Source organism: Pygocentrus nattereri, chromosome 25, assembly GCF_015220715.1.
Source record: "Pygocentrus nattereri isolate fPygNat1 chromosome 25, fPygNat1.pri, whole genome shotgun sequence".
In the NCBI taxonomy this organism is placed as follows: Eukaryota; Metazoa; Chordata; class Actinopteri; order Characiformes; family Serrasalmidae; genus Pygocentrus; species Pygocentrus nattereri.
Window position 1 is genome coordinate 8,759,140 of NC_051235.1, and position 16,936 is coordinate 8,776,075.

Genomic DNA, 16,936 nt, shown 5'->3' on the forward strand with positions numbered 1-16,936 from the left:
ATTCTAACAGTGCAGAAGATGATCTTTTAATTAGAGAACAGAGAAGCTGAACAAGGTGCATTAAGAACAGGAAAAACATCAAGATGTTTAGGCGTTAGGTAGCAGATAAGGAGTGAAATGATAATCAATGAGCTTTCCATAATTTGATGTGCTACATATTTTTGAGCAATTCCCAGCCCACACTGGCTTAACCGAGATCAAAAAGATGAAGCCCCTCATAAGCATCGAAGTGCCTTCATGATTTTGCAAGTTGTCACCCTGACTTTCAACTGCTACTTAATGACCCAGATAAGCAAAGATCTTTAGACAATTTCCAGTTAAAAAAAAGCATAGCATAAAATCCGAATGTGTGAAAGATTTCAGAACAGATCAGTGTTTAACACATAAAAAGACTCCATATTGTTTTCCATGGTGTTTATTAGGTAATTGTCCAACATCTCCATCACTTTTGACTCAAATTCAAGGCTATTACAAAGAACTGTGGCTTTGAAGGGGAGAGAAAAAAAAAAAAAAAAAAAAAAAAACAAAAGAAACTTCACAGCGAAGAAAAACCTTCTCCCGAAGCATTGCTCAGTGTTACACTGAGGCACTGCCTTTGGCGTTGAGCTACTGGTCCCTTGGGGGTGCTAGAGAAAGTTCCACCTTTTAACCTGATGTGAGGACAGTTTTTGTTTTTTTTGGACAGATTTCAGTACAGTCAGCTGGTCCTGCATCAGTATTAACTGGCGACTTCTGTCATGAGCTCAAAGCTACTGTAAGTGAAAGCTGATCTGAGGCCAGTTTATGCAATCACCATCTGAAGAAAAAATGGGGCACAACAGCCCTTCACCATGACCACGAGGAAGCACTCAGACTGGATATGTGTAGGCAATATGGTGCAATCTTGGATGGAGGCTGAGGACCAGCTTCTGGGCCACTGATCTTGGACAAATGCACACAAATTACATCTAACCGACAGTGACTTTCAGTCTAATGCCTGACTATACCAGGTCACTTAAAATCCACAGAGAAAAACGGTGGTTTCCAAAAGAAGCACTCAAATATGCTCACCACCCACGAGGACCTAAAATCTGTAAAACTACAATACCCATGGTCCTCTCCTGATCATCCCACCCAAAGTTTGCTCGCTTCCACATTTAAAGGGCTATGAGGTAGGAGGGCAGGGAGAAGGTAAAATAAAAAATAAAAAAAATCTTAAAACAAGACCCCAAGGCCCAAGGAACCGTATGCTAGACTGAAGGGAGACGCCATTAACTAAAACAATGGCCATCACTTCATCACTACAGCGGTAAAGGCAGGAGATGTCAGCTGTAGGGTGTTTAACTAGGGGGTTCTTCACTTTCTTTGCTTTTGAGGATTTGTGAAAGAGGACGCTAGGTTCAGGAGTTTCTACAGCCAGAATCGCCAACGTTCTACATTCCCACGTAGATATGTTTATAGATGTAATGTTACACATTTAAGCATCTCCAAACCTGAGCATTATGAGAATTATATTCTGACATAGATATAACTTTTAAACAGAAGGGAAATAAAAGGAGCGAAGTTATCTGCACCTGATACCTAAACAGTCGGCAAAGTCTTTCCAAAATTCATCCCTTTGATTTGAAAAGAATCAAGTATACAGTACAAACACTTACAGAACCATTTCATTGACGATTTGTCTCTATTCTTGTAATCTGCCGTTCTGCTGCTGCTACAGCCAGAATGGAAACAGAATTACAGTACACATGAATTTCACAGGCTGTTCATCTCATAGGAAGCTTTAAAACTGTGAATATACTGCTTACATACATCTACATTTTCCACATTTTTCCTTTTTTTCCGAGTAGAGCAACATAGCATGGTTAAATTAAGGGGTGAATAAGAAATGTAACGGACTGCTTAATCCTAACATAAAATAGTTTTTTAAAAAATCTTTTTTTTTGCAATTTTTTTTTCACATAAAACAATCTTTTGTGTTTCGTTTCCTGTGTTTGAGTTAATAGTTCATGTTGTGTGCATTCAGCAGGGAGTCGAGCATGTTGAACGTGTCCGTGTAGTCCATGTGCTGCCCATTCAGGCACAGCGAGGCTCCTCCTTCTGTGGTCTGCCCCTCCCCTTGCCTCCTGTCAATCTTTCCTAACTGGGCGTGGCCCAGGGCTTGGCTCACAGGCAAGGGGGCAGGGGCAGAATGGGTCTTGGAGGAGCGGTGGGCTTTGTGGTGGCCGCTATGCGTGTGAGCATGAGCATGCGTATGTGTGTGACCGTGCGAGTGCAAGGTGTCATGTTTGGGCGCTCGGTGGGACGAGTGATCTCTGTGTTTCTCTCGGCTGGACCGAGGGCTGTGTCTGCTCTTACTGCTGCTACCTCCACCACTCTCCGACACTTTAATCTTCATCTTAAGCTCCTCCTGACTCGCGCTACCATTCTCCACGGAGGTAGAGGAGGTCGAAGGGTGGCGGCGCTTCAACGAGCCACTCTTTGCGGCCCGTTCTTGCCCAGGCTGGCTGTATTTGGCCCGTGATGATGAGGACGAAGATGACAACAATGTTGCCGATGAAGATGAAGCTGCAGGCTCAGGCAGCAGGTGTGAGTGTTTGCGGTGCAATTCGCCCTCCTCGGTGTGTCTCCGGCGCTGCAGGAGCTCGGCAGCGTGCTTCTCGCGGTACTTCTCCAGAGAGAGTTTATTGGTGGCCACTGGAGCTGGGCACTGGCTGTGCTTGCCAATGGCTGCCCCTTGTAGGCTCAGGTATGCGTCAGGCTGCTGGCTGCTCTGGCCCACGAAGCCATAGGAGGAGGTCAAGTTCGACAAGCCATTAAGGGAGAGAGGGCCATCCAACTGGAATGAGGTGGAGGGTTCCGAGTACATACCCCCCAAGATGTCAGTCTTGTTTTCCACTACTAGGCTGTCCTGGCTCATAGCAGGAGCCTGGAAAGATGCATCCACTGGCTGGCTATCTGTTTTTGACCTCTTTGCAGCTTGTGTGGCCTAAAACACAAAAAAGGCATTACAAACTACAGACTTGTCAACCTACCTACCTACCCCCCCCCCCCATTAGATGATCATTTACCCGCCAATTTCTGATTCTTTTCAACCTGCTGGGTGTTTTCTCCAAAATCTGTAAAAACTCATGTGTTAATTCTGAAAAAGAAATGGAAAGACTGTTTAGAGAGCGCCAAGCCTGCTGGGATAAAACTACACAAGTTTATTGTGAGAGACAAATATCTGGGAAAACACAGCAGAGAAGACTGACGGTCCAGTAGCTGCAGGGTGACTGTAGGGTCCAGATACTCCCACCAGTGTTTTCCATCAGAAGAGATGGGGATCTCCCAGTTGGACCACTTGCAGGCCAGGTGGATACACACACATGCCACCACCGTGGGCTTGTACTGCAGACAGAATGTGGTCAGGTGCAGACTGCAAAAGATACAAAGAAAGACACAGATAGAGAAAGACAGAGGGAAGAATAATTTAGCATAGGCAGTTCTCTATTAAAAGCAACGCAAGTTAAAATAAGCCAATTTAATAATCACAATGTGAAACTAATTAATTTCAAATGATGCTTTGCATTCTTCTAAACCAATGGTTCTGAAGGTCTTCAGGGACCCAATATAGTCCACATTTTTGCTCCATCCCTGTGTGCAAGTTGGGCTGTGGATTGTCTGGGGGTCCCCAAGTACCAATTTGAAGACTGCTGCTCTAAACAACATCTGTGATACTGGTGAAGTCAAAATTTATCTGACACCAGACTAATAGAGGTGACCACAGCAGGTTGTAGATAAAATCGCTGCAGTAGCTGTCTGGGAAGGTGGTTCTTGCACCCAAATGAATTATATACATTCAGCCTCTAAACACTCAAGTATACAGAAATACCTTTTGGTAGTCAATTTTGTGAACAGTAATCAGACCAGAAAAATTAAATTACTTTGCAAACAAACACTGAGCAGTCTCAACTGCACAGTAAATTCAGTGATGCAATCTCACTGTTGACCATTAGTCATCATTTTAAATGATGTCCAAAGATCCAAGATGCCCAAAGATATTTAGTTATATCATGATGGTATGCAAACTGCAGTTGTGATTTCTTTTTTTCTAAAGGACCAGTGAGGTGCCTCAGAGAGCGACCAGCACATTTCTCTATGTATTTATGTTCCTTAAATTCCAGGTCCCATATTGTAGGTTAGGCAATATACACTGGTCACTTTATTAAATACACTTTGTTTCTACACTCATTGTCCATTTAATCAGCTCTACTTACCATATAGGTTGCATCATATAGTTTTACTGTTAGACTGTAGTCCGTCCATTTCTCTGCCTACTCTGTTGTGAGCATTTATACATGTCTGCATCACTCTTCACACCAATTCTATTTGTCACCAAATTTGTGCTCTCAGACAGTCAACTTTGCTCTCACTGTTACAACTTACACTACATGGACAAATGTTTTGGGACACCTCCATAACACCCACAGAAGCTTTTATGAAATCCGATTCCAAATCCATAGCCATTAATATGGAGTTGGTCCTCCTTTGCAGCTATAACAGCCCCTGCTCTTCTGGGAAAAATTTTGTACAAGATTTTCACAATCTCCTAGTTCATCCCAAAGGTGTTCAATGGGGTTGAGGTCAGGTCTCTGCGCGAGCCAGTCAGGTTCTTCCACACCAAACTAACCCAACCTTGTCTTTATGGACCTTGCTTTGTGCACTGGGGCTCAGTAATGCTGGAACAGAAGAGGTTCTTCCCCAAACTGTTCCCAAAAAGTTGGAAGCATACAATTGCCCAAAATGTCTTGGTCTGCTGAAGCACTGAAATTTCCTTTCACCTGGAAAGAAGAGTTCTATGCCAACCCCTGTAAAACAAGCCCATATCATTATCCCTCCTCCACCAAACTTTACACTTGGCACAATGCAGTGAAGCAGGTATAACTCTATTGGAATTTGCAAAGCCATACTTGTCCAATGGACAGCCAGATAGAGAAGTACAATTCAACACTCCACCGAATGCGTTTCCACTGCTCAAGAGTCCAGTGTTGGCATGCCGTACGCCTCCCTCCAGTTCATCTTTCATCAACTTCATCCATGTATGTCTCACTCCCAAGTGAACCATAAATTGGTCTTTAGTGCGTGTTGTGCTGGTACGAGAGGGTCTGACAAGCAGAAGTTTATAAATACATCTATGTCACTGCTGGACTGAGAACAGTCCACCAACCAAAAATATCCAACCAACAGCATCCTGTGGGCAGCACCTTCTGACCACTGATGAAAAACTAGAGGATGACCAGCATAAACTGTGATGAGCCATTATCTCTGACTTTTAATCTACAGCGTAGATTAACAGAGTAAATGTGTCTAACAGAGTGGACAGTGAGCAGACACAGTATTTAAACACTCCAGCAGCACTGTTGTGTGATCCACTAGTACCAGCGCAACACATACTTGTACCACCATCACCCAAATAATAAATGCTGTGTGGTGGTCTTGTGGGGTTCTAAACACTGGTAAAAATGGCCTAACAAATTATGCAGAGATGGACTACAGTCTATAACTCTATAATTACAAGGTGCACCTATACGGTATGTGGAGCTCATAAAATGGACAACGAGTATAGATACAAGTAGATGTAATGAAGTGGCTGATAGGTGTATAAACCACAAGCAGTACACACTGAAATACTGATCATCTGCATCTGCTGAAGGGCTGTCCCGCCTAATTTACATACTGGAGTACTCGTTCTGAAAGTTTCTACTTACTATCTGAAAGCTCAACAACTGCACCTTAATTTTTTTTCCATGAGTAAAGGCCTTTACATAGAACCAGTTATAGTGTATATAAAGAAAAATCTGAAAATAAATAAATTATAGCGGGTTTAGTTGAATCCATCATAAATTCAAGCCAAGCATCCACATCGTTTCATCTCAGCAGAGAAGTGGGAAAGAAAATTCAAATTAAAATACTGGACAATAAGAAAAATTCTCAGTGCCAAGTTTGCTGTAAGAGACTTGTATACCAAGGAGATATATCACAAATATGTATGTGTAGTGATCCGAGTACCACCACGCATTCAATCCCCACTGCCTCCATCACGTAACCACTTTGTGAGGGGGGGGGGGGGGGGGCATTAGTTCTTTTCCCTCTCTTTTCTACGCAAACCAATTTACAGCATGTTAAAGACTTGTTAGCACAAACACACTAAATCAAACATTTTTACTGTATCTTCCACATACTGTTAGTACGGTGCAGAAGCCACGCTTCCAACTATTTCAAGATCAAATTTTAGTAAATTATATTGAACACAGATTGGAACTCTTATTTCTATAGAAAGTAGAAGTGTGTGATTTGACTGGATCTCTACAGAGTATATGCTTCTCACACACACACACACACACACACGTGAGGGGGGGGGGTGCAGAACTGAACTGAAAACTGCTAAAACAAGCATATCTGTTCCGACAGAGAGACATTTGAAAACACTTGTGAAAAGTATTCATTCTCAGAGTATTCATTCAGAAACATCAAAACATCAGGTGTTTTAGGCCTGTAAACTGCTGTTCGGGCCAACCATATTCTGTAGTTTTCCTATCTGTGCATTCTTAAACAGATCCAACGAGGGACTGCTATAAAAAAAATGTTCACTTTCATGAGATAGACGGGGGAAAAAAAAAGTTGACTCCAGGACAAAAGCAGCATGCACAACTGTTAGTTTGTTGGCATATTATTAGCGTTAGTGTATTTCTAGATTCACGAAAATTGTGTAATACATTTTCCCCACTACCACATTATTTTTAACCATACGCATTATATATATATATATATATATATATATATATATATATATATATATATATATATATATATATATATATATATATATATATATAAACAGTGTTGCCAGTTTATTAGATACACCTCTCCAGTACTATGTGCTTCCTTTGGCTTGAAGGAACAGCCTGAATCTGCATGGTTATAAATTCTATAGGGCATCATGTGTTGTCAGGAATGTTCCCAAGACCATGAACTACGTAGAAACACTGTTGCACAGGTGCTGCGAACTTTGAATAGCTCTTTCCATCTTATCCAGAAGAACAGTGATCATATTCAGAAACTGCACATCAAAGCAATGAAAGCCTCTTTCCTAGAACCATTTGGTGACAACTATTACTTTGTGATACGATGCATTTATAATGTTGAAGTGTGGATAAACTATCCACAAAGAGAGGACCCTAGTCAGCTACGATGTCCAGAAGTATAATGGGCATCAAGGGTCAGGAAAACACACACAGTCACACTTGCACTGTGGACAACAGTGCAAGTGTGACGGCTTTTTGTTCTTTGTTGACAAGTGATGTGGTCTTCAGCTGTTACAACCCAGTTGGTACAAAATCTGATAAGTGGTGGATTCTGAGAGGACAATCTTCACACCAGTGTTTGACTTTGGATGTGATTTTCTTGGTTGGGGCCCATCCATCTACTTACATGATTCTTGCCATACTCCTTCGGCTCCCGTTTTCATCCAAAGGGATCATCCATTTCTTTTCACACAGCTATTGGTAAACCCTTTAAACAAACGTGTTTGAAAATCTGAGGAGGACAGCCGTTTCTGAGACGTCAACTCGGACGAGATGTCAATGCTGCTTCTATCTTAACACGTGCAGTCATTAAGATCTCTCGATTTCTCCCCATTTCAACACTAGAAACGTTGATTTGCCTGATACTACTCACCAAAAATAACAAGACCTATAACTTGTTGGAATTTATTTTAAGATCACTGGATGTACTTAATGAACTGGCAACTCCATACATAGTTTAAGCTTAATTTTAGGGCATTATTTTCATTTAACATTAGCATCCTTAGTCAGTAAAACTTAATTTTGAGTAAATCATACCAATAAATAACTTAGAAAAAAAGAACAAAAAAATAAAAATAAAATAAAAAAAGAACTGCATGTTTATGTACTTACCGTCATAGTCTCTAAGTTTACACCCTTGCAACCTTTAGCTGATATTCAGGCTACCAATTGAGTCATTAGACCTATGCACTCTCAACCAAGCAATATTCAGGAGCACCGCTACACTTCACACTGTGCATTCAACCTTCCGCGCCAACACTGGGCCCTCGTACAATACACCGCACTGCACCGGGCAGCAGGGTGCCCCGAAAGGGGCGACCCCACACCCTGGCGCAAGAGGGCGTTGGACACGAGAAGGAGAACCCTGCAGAACAGGAAGCTATAGGGTGCCATGGCAGTGCAATAAATACGGTCAGGGTAACAACCTGTTGGTAGCCATGAAATAGGACGTCTGGGCCAAGTCCTTGCTTGCTGTGTAGACAGAGAAGAGGGAGGGAGAGAAAGCCATCAGGACATGCTAACAAGGTGGTAACAATTCAGCCTGGATTCTGGCCATTTGTTTCATGTCCAATCTGCACAAAGAAAAACTAATATGCTGCATTAAAATTATTCATTTGATGATTTATGTCATAGTAATTTAATATTCAGTAAAATGAAGCACATTTGCAGTTTTAGCAGAAACAGAGCTAGACAATGCCACTGAAAGACAGTGATATAGGGAGAGTGAAATGAAATGTTTAGAGCAAAGGTGGAAGCATCTACCTCGCACTAGTTGGGAACATCTCACAACATCTGTGTGTGGATGCTCTATAGTAATCTCAAACCCTGAAATGAAATACATCATTAGTTAAGGTTACAGAGAAAACAGACATGCTTAGAACCCACCAGGACATATAGCATTACCTGCACAAAAGGATGAAACTATAAACCGAACAGGCTAATGCATATACTACAGATTATGCTGAAGATCAAGCACAGTTGTATTTCCAGCTATAACCTCCTCAGGTAAAAATCAGTACCATAACAATTATACTGACTGATTATATTAAACTGTATAACAGCAAAAGTTCAAATTATGTTAAGTATGTATCAAATATGGTTTAAATAAATGTCAAAATGCTATCAGTCAGCCAAATCTTTGCATGCATGCAGAGTTCTCTGGACTTACCAAGTGTCTGCAGCACTATAGTTTCTAGCAGCACCAGCTCTTGGGCTTGTTGGAGGTATGCCTGTAGTCCAACAGACAATTGTTACCTTGCGCACCATGACTGTCTCCACGACTTATGTACAGCAAATTAGGGGTGGACAATTTGACTACATTTATAGGTACCACGCTTTTTTGAGCAACATGTGAGTTACAGTACAAAGAGTTTAATGCCATGCAGTATGTGAATAGCTAAAAGCAAAAATCACTGTACTCAAAGCTCTTTTCTCTCCGTTTCAACTTGAGCCTCGTTCAAGATGAATTAGTTTTAGCAAAGGGGGTCTAATAACGTAATTAGTGCGTGACTGACTGGCTGATTTGTTCGCAATAAAGGATCTGTGTAAATTCCCCACATGCACTGGATCAAAATATCCTTGCATAAACATTTACCTCAGCATTAGGCAAGAAGCATCACACTTTCAAACAATAGCAACATGCCAAAAGATGACACTGGATGAGGGAGGAGACTTTACATCTCATACAGCATGGGGTGACTTGAAGTGATGGTATGTTATCAGAGGGTAGTATAAACTGAACTGTTGCTGATTTCGGTAGTCTTGAGCTTGAGGATTAAGTAACTGGGTCAAATCAAGCTCCATTTAGCTGTTAGCCTTCTCCTCAGATTGCCGTAAAAATGAGGTACTTTTCATTATATTACTGTGATGTAGATTCAAACAGAACTACTATCGCTGGAGGAAGCTCACTCAAACTACAGCACCTCCCCAGGCCAAACTAATGCAACTCAAATAGGGCTTTAGTATTGCAATGCTCAAGAAACATCATGACATTTTCTGAGGTATCATGAGGTGCCACACTGCCAACCCCCAAGACAAATGCCCATATATATTCTGCCCGTCTACAATAGCAAACAAACAAGTTCAACTAAATTTTACATAAATCAGTGACCAATTAACCTGAGAAATTGGACTTGCTCTTTGATACACATCACTGCCATTTCTGTGCAATGAACGAGCAGATTCTCCTGTGACAAAATCAATAACTCTCTACAGCTCAGGCCAGCAGACTGGCTGCACAGCTGACTGCTTTTTGCAGAGTCATTTGCCATGAGACCAGCCAGTGACTCAGCTCTGTGCTCCAAACCAAAAAAAAAAAGAAAAAGCACATTACACACCAGGCCTCCCCTGTAATACTCACATTGCTATTGGTATCCAGTGGAGGTTCTTGTGGGTTAAGACAGGCGTGTGTCACTTTAATGACATGTTCAAGTTTCCTGGGTTGCTCTTCTACTTTAGCAGCCAAAAATAGAGTGGTAGGAGAGATGATCTACGAGAAGAGAAACAACGTGTTCAGCCAACACAATCTGCACCCAGAGTCAATGTAGTTCAGCGTGTGTTCTCACGGCTTTAAACGTTTACACAAAAACGGCACCTCTTAAATAATAAGGGCTGTGGTTTAGCTCTAAACAGACACGAAGAGACGACAAACGACACTTACATTTCGATGGAACTTCGTGAAGGAATTCAGCATATAAAACCTGTGCATGTAGACGATTGCGGTGTTAATCGTAAGCTGTGAGCTGTGAGGAGACGCTAAGGAAAACAGAAAGCAACTAAAGTCGTGAGATTGGCTTACTTCTGAGACCAAGCCAACGTTAGCCACACTTTTAGCTAGCACAAAACACGAGGCGTTAACAGAGACTGGAAAAACGCCGCTTGCTAACGCCAACACTTCCACGGCGCTGCAACAGCTTATCTCGCAAATGTGAAGCTTCACACACGCCAGTGAACTACCATGAGTATATCCGACAGCACATAAACACAGGAATGGCAGGTAAACGCTAACAGGCTAATAATAATGCGACTAGCTCTACTCCCCGCGGTAGCTGAGCTAGCTTAGCTGAGCTAGGTTAACGTTAGCAAGTCCTTGGCTCGCGCTAGCGTTAGCTAAACCGCTTCCTTCTCCCTTTGTATCAAACCCGTCACTTCTCGCACATTTAACACGTTTAAATATAACGCCGTGTGGCGATACTCATGTATTTAACTCTGTAGTGTCGCCTTAGTTTATATCAGAAGACTTTGCCCGTCGAACCAGTGACTTTATTCGGATAATTATGCGGCCGCCAGGGCCATGAGTCTAGCTCAGCAAGCTAAGCTAAGCTAACGTTAACCGGCGGGCTAACACCGTCCATCAACACCTCGCCCTTTACGGTCGTTTCAGGTGGATACACGTTGAGTCGCTGGCCCATGTCTTGGATTAGATTCGCAGCTTGCTGTCGGTAAGACAGTTCCCGGTCTGGCTCGATTCCACAGCGACGGGACGGCGAGTTTTCTATTTGCTCTCGGTTGAAAAGCCATTTCGTGGAGCTCCGGTGCACCACCGCCATGTTCGTCCCGACGCTGCTCGGCTCCTTCCGCTCCTATCAGCACATGATGTGGAGCTGCTGAGAGCTGATCACACCGCCGCCTAGGGCTCGGAGAAACCGGGCCAAACCGAAGGACGCTTAGCGTTAGGCTACAGCTGCGATAAAATGATGTGGACATTTGTGCCGTACTCACAGGGGAACGCCACCTATGTTTCAAAATCTCACATTAAATGCATCATTAATGAGTAACATCCCAACAGAATCATTCATTAGTGGGTTGCCGTGAAATGCTTCGTCAAGAGAAACATACTGTGAATTGTTCACAATGGTGGTGATAGGAACCAGACGTCTGAGAGCTCCCTTACAGACAGTTACTAGTTTTATTCTAAAATGTAGTTTAACCAGTGCATTTTGTTCCGTTCGTGACAGAGGGATACATAAAAAGGTGTTCTAAGGCAAACAAAGATAAAAAGTTTTTTCAGGTTGACTATTATCATCAGCGTTGCACATATCAATAAGATTAACTGGTGGTTTTGATAGTAAATAAAATGGCTATATTTGCACTGTATACACGGGGACTCCTGTTCCTATCACCACCAAATGTAAAGAAATCTCTAAGTCTCTCTGCAGATAAAGTATTTCACATCAAACCACTCTGAAGGTCTTTGCTTATGTCTTAACCACTGAATTATACACACATTTTGGAAAATTTGGTAGAATTCCCCTTCAAAGGGGATTAAAGAAAATATTTAATAAGAAAAAAAATTTAACCATTATTACATATGTTATAAGCATGGCTATTTACCTCCTAGAGCAGTGGCTCTAAAGCAAGGTTTCTTTGAAGACTAGAAAAAAAACACCTTCTGATGAATTTTGGGAAGTGCTTTGGGGTGAATACTTCATAGGTGTGGAAAGGCCTAAACCCTAATCTGATTGGACTACCGGTGATGGAGTGGGAGCATAGGTGCGCTGATTTATGAGGTATTCTTTTGTCATGTACACTCCACAGACAAATATCACCTCCCGTGAGAAACGAGCCAAGGCAGTAGAAAGTCATTCAAGGGAGAAGAGTTTAGTTATACGGAAGCCCATCTGCGCAACTAGCAATAATATACGTATAGCCATTTAGTAAGTCATAGTAATGAGAATGTTTTCCATGATTGTGACATCTCATATGACTCATGTGACTTAGTGTCTCATAATAATCAGAAAATGTTCTCAATTATGAGAAAGTAAGTCATGATTATGAGATATTAAGTTAATTATGAGAACTCAATTATAAGACAATAAGTCATAATTATAAGATTGAACCTCATTATTATGAGATACTATATCAGGATTGTGAAACAGTTAGTCATAAATATGAGATTCTGAGTCAACACAGAGATAGTACATTATAATTATGACTATATTATATATATATATATATATATATATATATATATATATTATTATACTATATTATAGCATCTCATAATAAAGACTAACAATGTCACTATTGTGACTTACAATCCTAAGTCATAAGTACATAAGTGTCATTGTGATATAGCAAGTCATTACTATGAGATACTATGTCATAATTATGAGATAGTACATCAAAATTATGAGATGCTGAGTCAAACCTATGAGAGTACGTCATAATTATGATATATTATGTCATCACTATGACTTAGTATCTCATAATTGTGACTTAGCATCTCATAATAACGACTAACAATGTCACTATTGTGACTTACAATGCTAAGTCAACATTGTTATGAATGACTAAATGGCTATGTGGTTTTTCCAACGGCAGAAACAGGCCATAACATTACGTTACTGTGTCCATCTTGTGTCACGTCTAGAGCGTAACTTACTTCAAACTCAAGATCCATCACTTAGCAACAATTGGTAGCCAAATTTCAGCTCATTAGCAGCATATGTGGATATATTTTGGGTAACGTTTGAACAATACCTGACAAAGTAAAAGGTGCTGTTTTCTATTCATCTCCAAAACAAAAAAAAGCCTGACTAGTGTTGTAGTACTCGAGACCATAAACTAGTGTTCTTGGACTTGTTTTGATCTCAGCCTCCTTTGGACGCGTCTTGATCTCAGGGTATGGTGAGCACAGAAATTGTTATTGAGATCGGCTGAGTGCGATGCCTCCATCTGAGGTAACTGGAAGTGGAATTCTTGATTGATTATCAACAAAACCAGAATAAAACAGTCATTTCTCTGCATCAGGGGTTCCTAAACTTTTGCTACTCACGGCCCACACAAAGGCCCACAAAAGTTTCTGTGGATTTGGATGCTGTGTTCTTTTTTTTAATCACTTTTACAGTGGCCGATTGAGCATAGTTTATATGTAGTACATGTTATATTTCAAGATGGGTTTATATAACTGATCCTCTTTTGTTTATTTACATTCATCCTTGATATATAGTGATAATACCAGTATTTAAATATGCTCAGTTTTGTCATAGTATGAATGAGTGTAAAACCTTTAAAATCAATAAACAAAACTTTCAAAAAAAAAAGGGGGGGGGGGGGCTGCAGCTCACAGGTTATCTTTGATTTACACATTTAAATAAAATCTGTGGGTTGAGGGTCTAATTGATATTTCCATGATGGCTTATCTGGTATAATTTGTTGATGTTCATTGTTTCCAAACTTCCTCCCCTGAAAGCAGATCAGAATGTTATTATTAGTGTTTTCGTTTCTGAAATAAAAATGTAGTTTAGTTAATATTCAGTTGACTTTAGGTGGTGATTCTGAATAAGTTTATCGAAGAAGCAGGGGTGTTGTGAGAAGGGGTCAGAGTACTTGAATGTTGAGTCCTTTAATGTTGCATTTCTACACATCATCGCTTTCCACGTTCCCCTTTCTCTGACATAGGAACACAGACAAGTGAAGCTAGCAAAAATCTAGCTATCAGTCTAATAGGTCAGATACATGGTGGCTGTATGGGGTCACCCCTATGTTCCCAGGGTCCTTTGCTCCCCTTGTTTTTTTAAGGGAAATGGGTCTATGTTTCCATGTTGCTTCAATCATATTTCCTCAATATAAAAATATGAGAAACCTTCAAAGCTCTGATATATTTACTAACAGGGTTAGAATATAGCGGAATACAAGCATTGGGAATAGGTATTCAGAATAAAGAAAGTATCTGTATATAGTCCAAGTAAAGGCAGTAAGCCCAAACAGAATACAGTTAAACCAACGCATGACATGCAGTAATGCTCGTTAGACAAACTTTAAAGAGCACTTCAATTAACAGCTTTTAGACAAACACTGAAGTCCCTGCTAAAGCCTGAGTAGACTGATAAATCAAGGTGATGAGCCACTAATTAGGCTCAGCTTTACTGAGCTCTTTTGAGGGATAATCAAACTAATTATGTCCTCAGTACTGGAATGGTTTGTAATTGATAGGTTTCACATTGATGTTGGACTCAGGAGGTTGAACAAAGAAAAAGTTCAAACTTACCAGGACTTCATTTAAACAATAAGCAAAATTTTCATTAAAATTAACAACATAATTACATGATATATTCTAAGATGTATTCTAAATGTATTCTGAGTATGTTACTTTCATTTGACATAGATCTCTGGGAATATAGAATCCTGGGAATGTAGAACCCTGGGGTTTGGGAATGTAGAATGGGAATGCTATTTCTTCCTGTGGGTTAGTGGAGTGTTTGATTAGTTTGCGCACAATACTTTTAGATGTTCATCTTAAGTAAAGTGCTTCAATTAAAAATAACTTAAAAGCTCATTTCAAAGCTTAGGAGTTTTAAAAAAAGAAATATAAGATCGGTACTGAGTCTTACATTCAAGGTTTCAGTACTGGTATTGGAAAGAAAAGGTGGTGTAGTATGGAAGCATATCCGTATTCAAAATTCAAATAAAAACATTTTGGTACGCTTGCATTAAAATTTCCTACTAATACATGCAATGTTGAGCTCAAAAGGAAAAAACACATTTCATTCTGTGACTGTAATTTACCATTTGGTATACTAGTATCGATATTTCATTACACAATGATTTACATGCTTTATTAGTAGCTTTCTTTGAATTAAAATGTATTTTCAGGATGGCAAATTTATGGTTAACGTGATGATGCCATAATTCATCCCCTTGGAATTATAAGGATCTGTCTACGTTCTGAGCGGTTTTGAGATACTGAGCATCAAAGATGTTGGATTCCTAATAGCAAAGCTGATATATGGAACATGCCTCTTTCATACAGACACCCTAAACATATTCTAAATGTACAATATCAAAATCCATATTTTGATAAGTTTTTTTAACAAGTCAGAGTTTTAATCCTAAGAACTCACTTTCTATGACATTATGACATTTATTGATTTATTATTACATTTATTTCTTGTTTTAGAACAAATCATTGCTTCTTGTTAAAAAAAAAAAACAAAAAAAAAACAACAACAACAACAAAGCATACGGAGTACAAAAGTCAGTGCAAAATATTTAGTCCAGTGCAGAGGTCAGTTTATGTAGAAACCATTAGTTGAAGAGTCCTTTAGGTTAGACAGCAACAGCTGCTGTAGCAAACTGTCCCAGCAAGTAAGTGTAGCGGCTCAGTCTAAAGGCAGTGTGAGGTTTTGTTTTATATCAGACATTTTGACGCTAATGAGCCAAAATGTCTTATTTTGGGAGAAAGAAGAAAAAGAGAAGACGGATGAATAAATGAGATGAATGTTTATGTTGTAATTAAGTCAATTCAAATGGACAATACTTAAGTACCTTTAAGGCTTAATATTTATAACTTTTAGGACAACAAGACTTTCTAAAGAACCGCAAGACGACAGGACGACAGCGTTTCAGCAACATATTGTCATGTTTCATAAAGTTTTTCAGTCACTGAGAAGCAGATTCTGATTGGTCCTCTTGTGTGTATTTAAAGTGCTGATTGGCTCGCAGGCAGAACCTTACAGAACTAAGTTAAGGTTTGAGTTTGAGATAGAACCTTTTTGTTTTCTAGATAAAAAGTGCAAAAATGCACAGAACACCTCAGATAATGTCATGAATTTGACATGAAATAAGAACATGTGAATAACCCAGTTTTGATTAAATGTCAGATAGAACTTTATAATTACAAGGGGATGAATTATATCAAAATAATCCATCCATCCATCCATCCATCCATCCATTTTCTAAGCCGCTTAGGGGGGGGTGGACGTGGGTGCTGGAGCCTATCCCAGCAGTCTTCGGGCGGAAGGCAGGATACACCCTGGACAGGTCGCCAGTCCATTGCAGGGCAGACAGACAGACACAGACAGTCACTCACACCTAGGGGCATTTTAGCACGTCCAATTGGCCTGACTGCTTGTCTTTGGACTGTGGGAGGAAACCGGAGGAAACCCACGCAGACACGGGGAGAACATGCCAACTCCACACAGAGAGGACCCTGGTTGCCCGGCCGGGGAATTGAACCCAGGCCCTCCTTGCTGTGAGGCGACAGCACTACTCACCACGCCACCGTGCCGTCCTATATCAAAATAATAATAATTTAAAATGTGATTTATCTTATATACATTTTCACTCTCTAATGTGTGTGCATTGCATTATCAGAGAGAACAACAAGC

The 16,936-nt window shown here is 40.4% G+C and overlaps 1 protein-coding gene across 2 annotated transcripts; it reads right to left on the reverse strand.

Annotated features, from left to right (window-relative positions):
- Positions 1 to 399: 399 nt before the first annotated feature.
- ccnt2b (cyclin T2b) lies at positions 400 to 11,437 on the reverse strand. Of its 2 annotated transcripts, XM_017694625.2 has the most exons (9): positions 11,217 to 11,432; positions 10,486 to 10,567; positions 10,186 to 10,314; positions 8,995 to 9,055; positions 8,589 to 8,651; positions 8,252 to 8,297; positions 3,234 to 3,397; positions 3,051 to 3,121; positions 400 to 2,968 (listed from the first exon to the last, which is right to left on the reverse strand). In XM_017694625.2, exons 1-9 carry the CDS (start codon positions 11,372 to 11,374, stop codon positions 1,979 to 1,981), a joined length of 1,764 nt encoding a protein of 587 aa, XP_017550114.1. In that variant the 5' UTR covers positions 11,375 to 11,432; the 3' UTR covers positions 400 to 1,978. The 2 variants fall into 2 exon arrangements, 1 of the variants encoding a protein (XP_017550114.1); XR_005129631.1 differs by lacking the exons at positions 400 to 2,968; positions 3,051 to 3,121 and having other exon boundaries at positions 3,262 to 3,397; positions 7,938 to 8,297; positions 11,217 to 11,437.
- Positions 11,438 to 16,936: the final 5,499 nt, after the last annotated feature.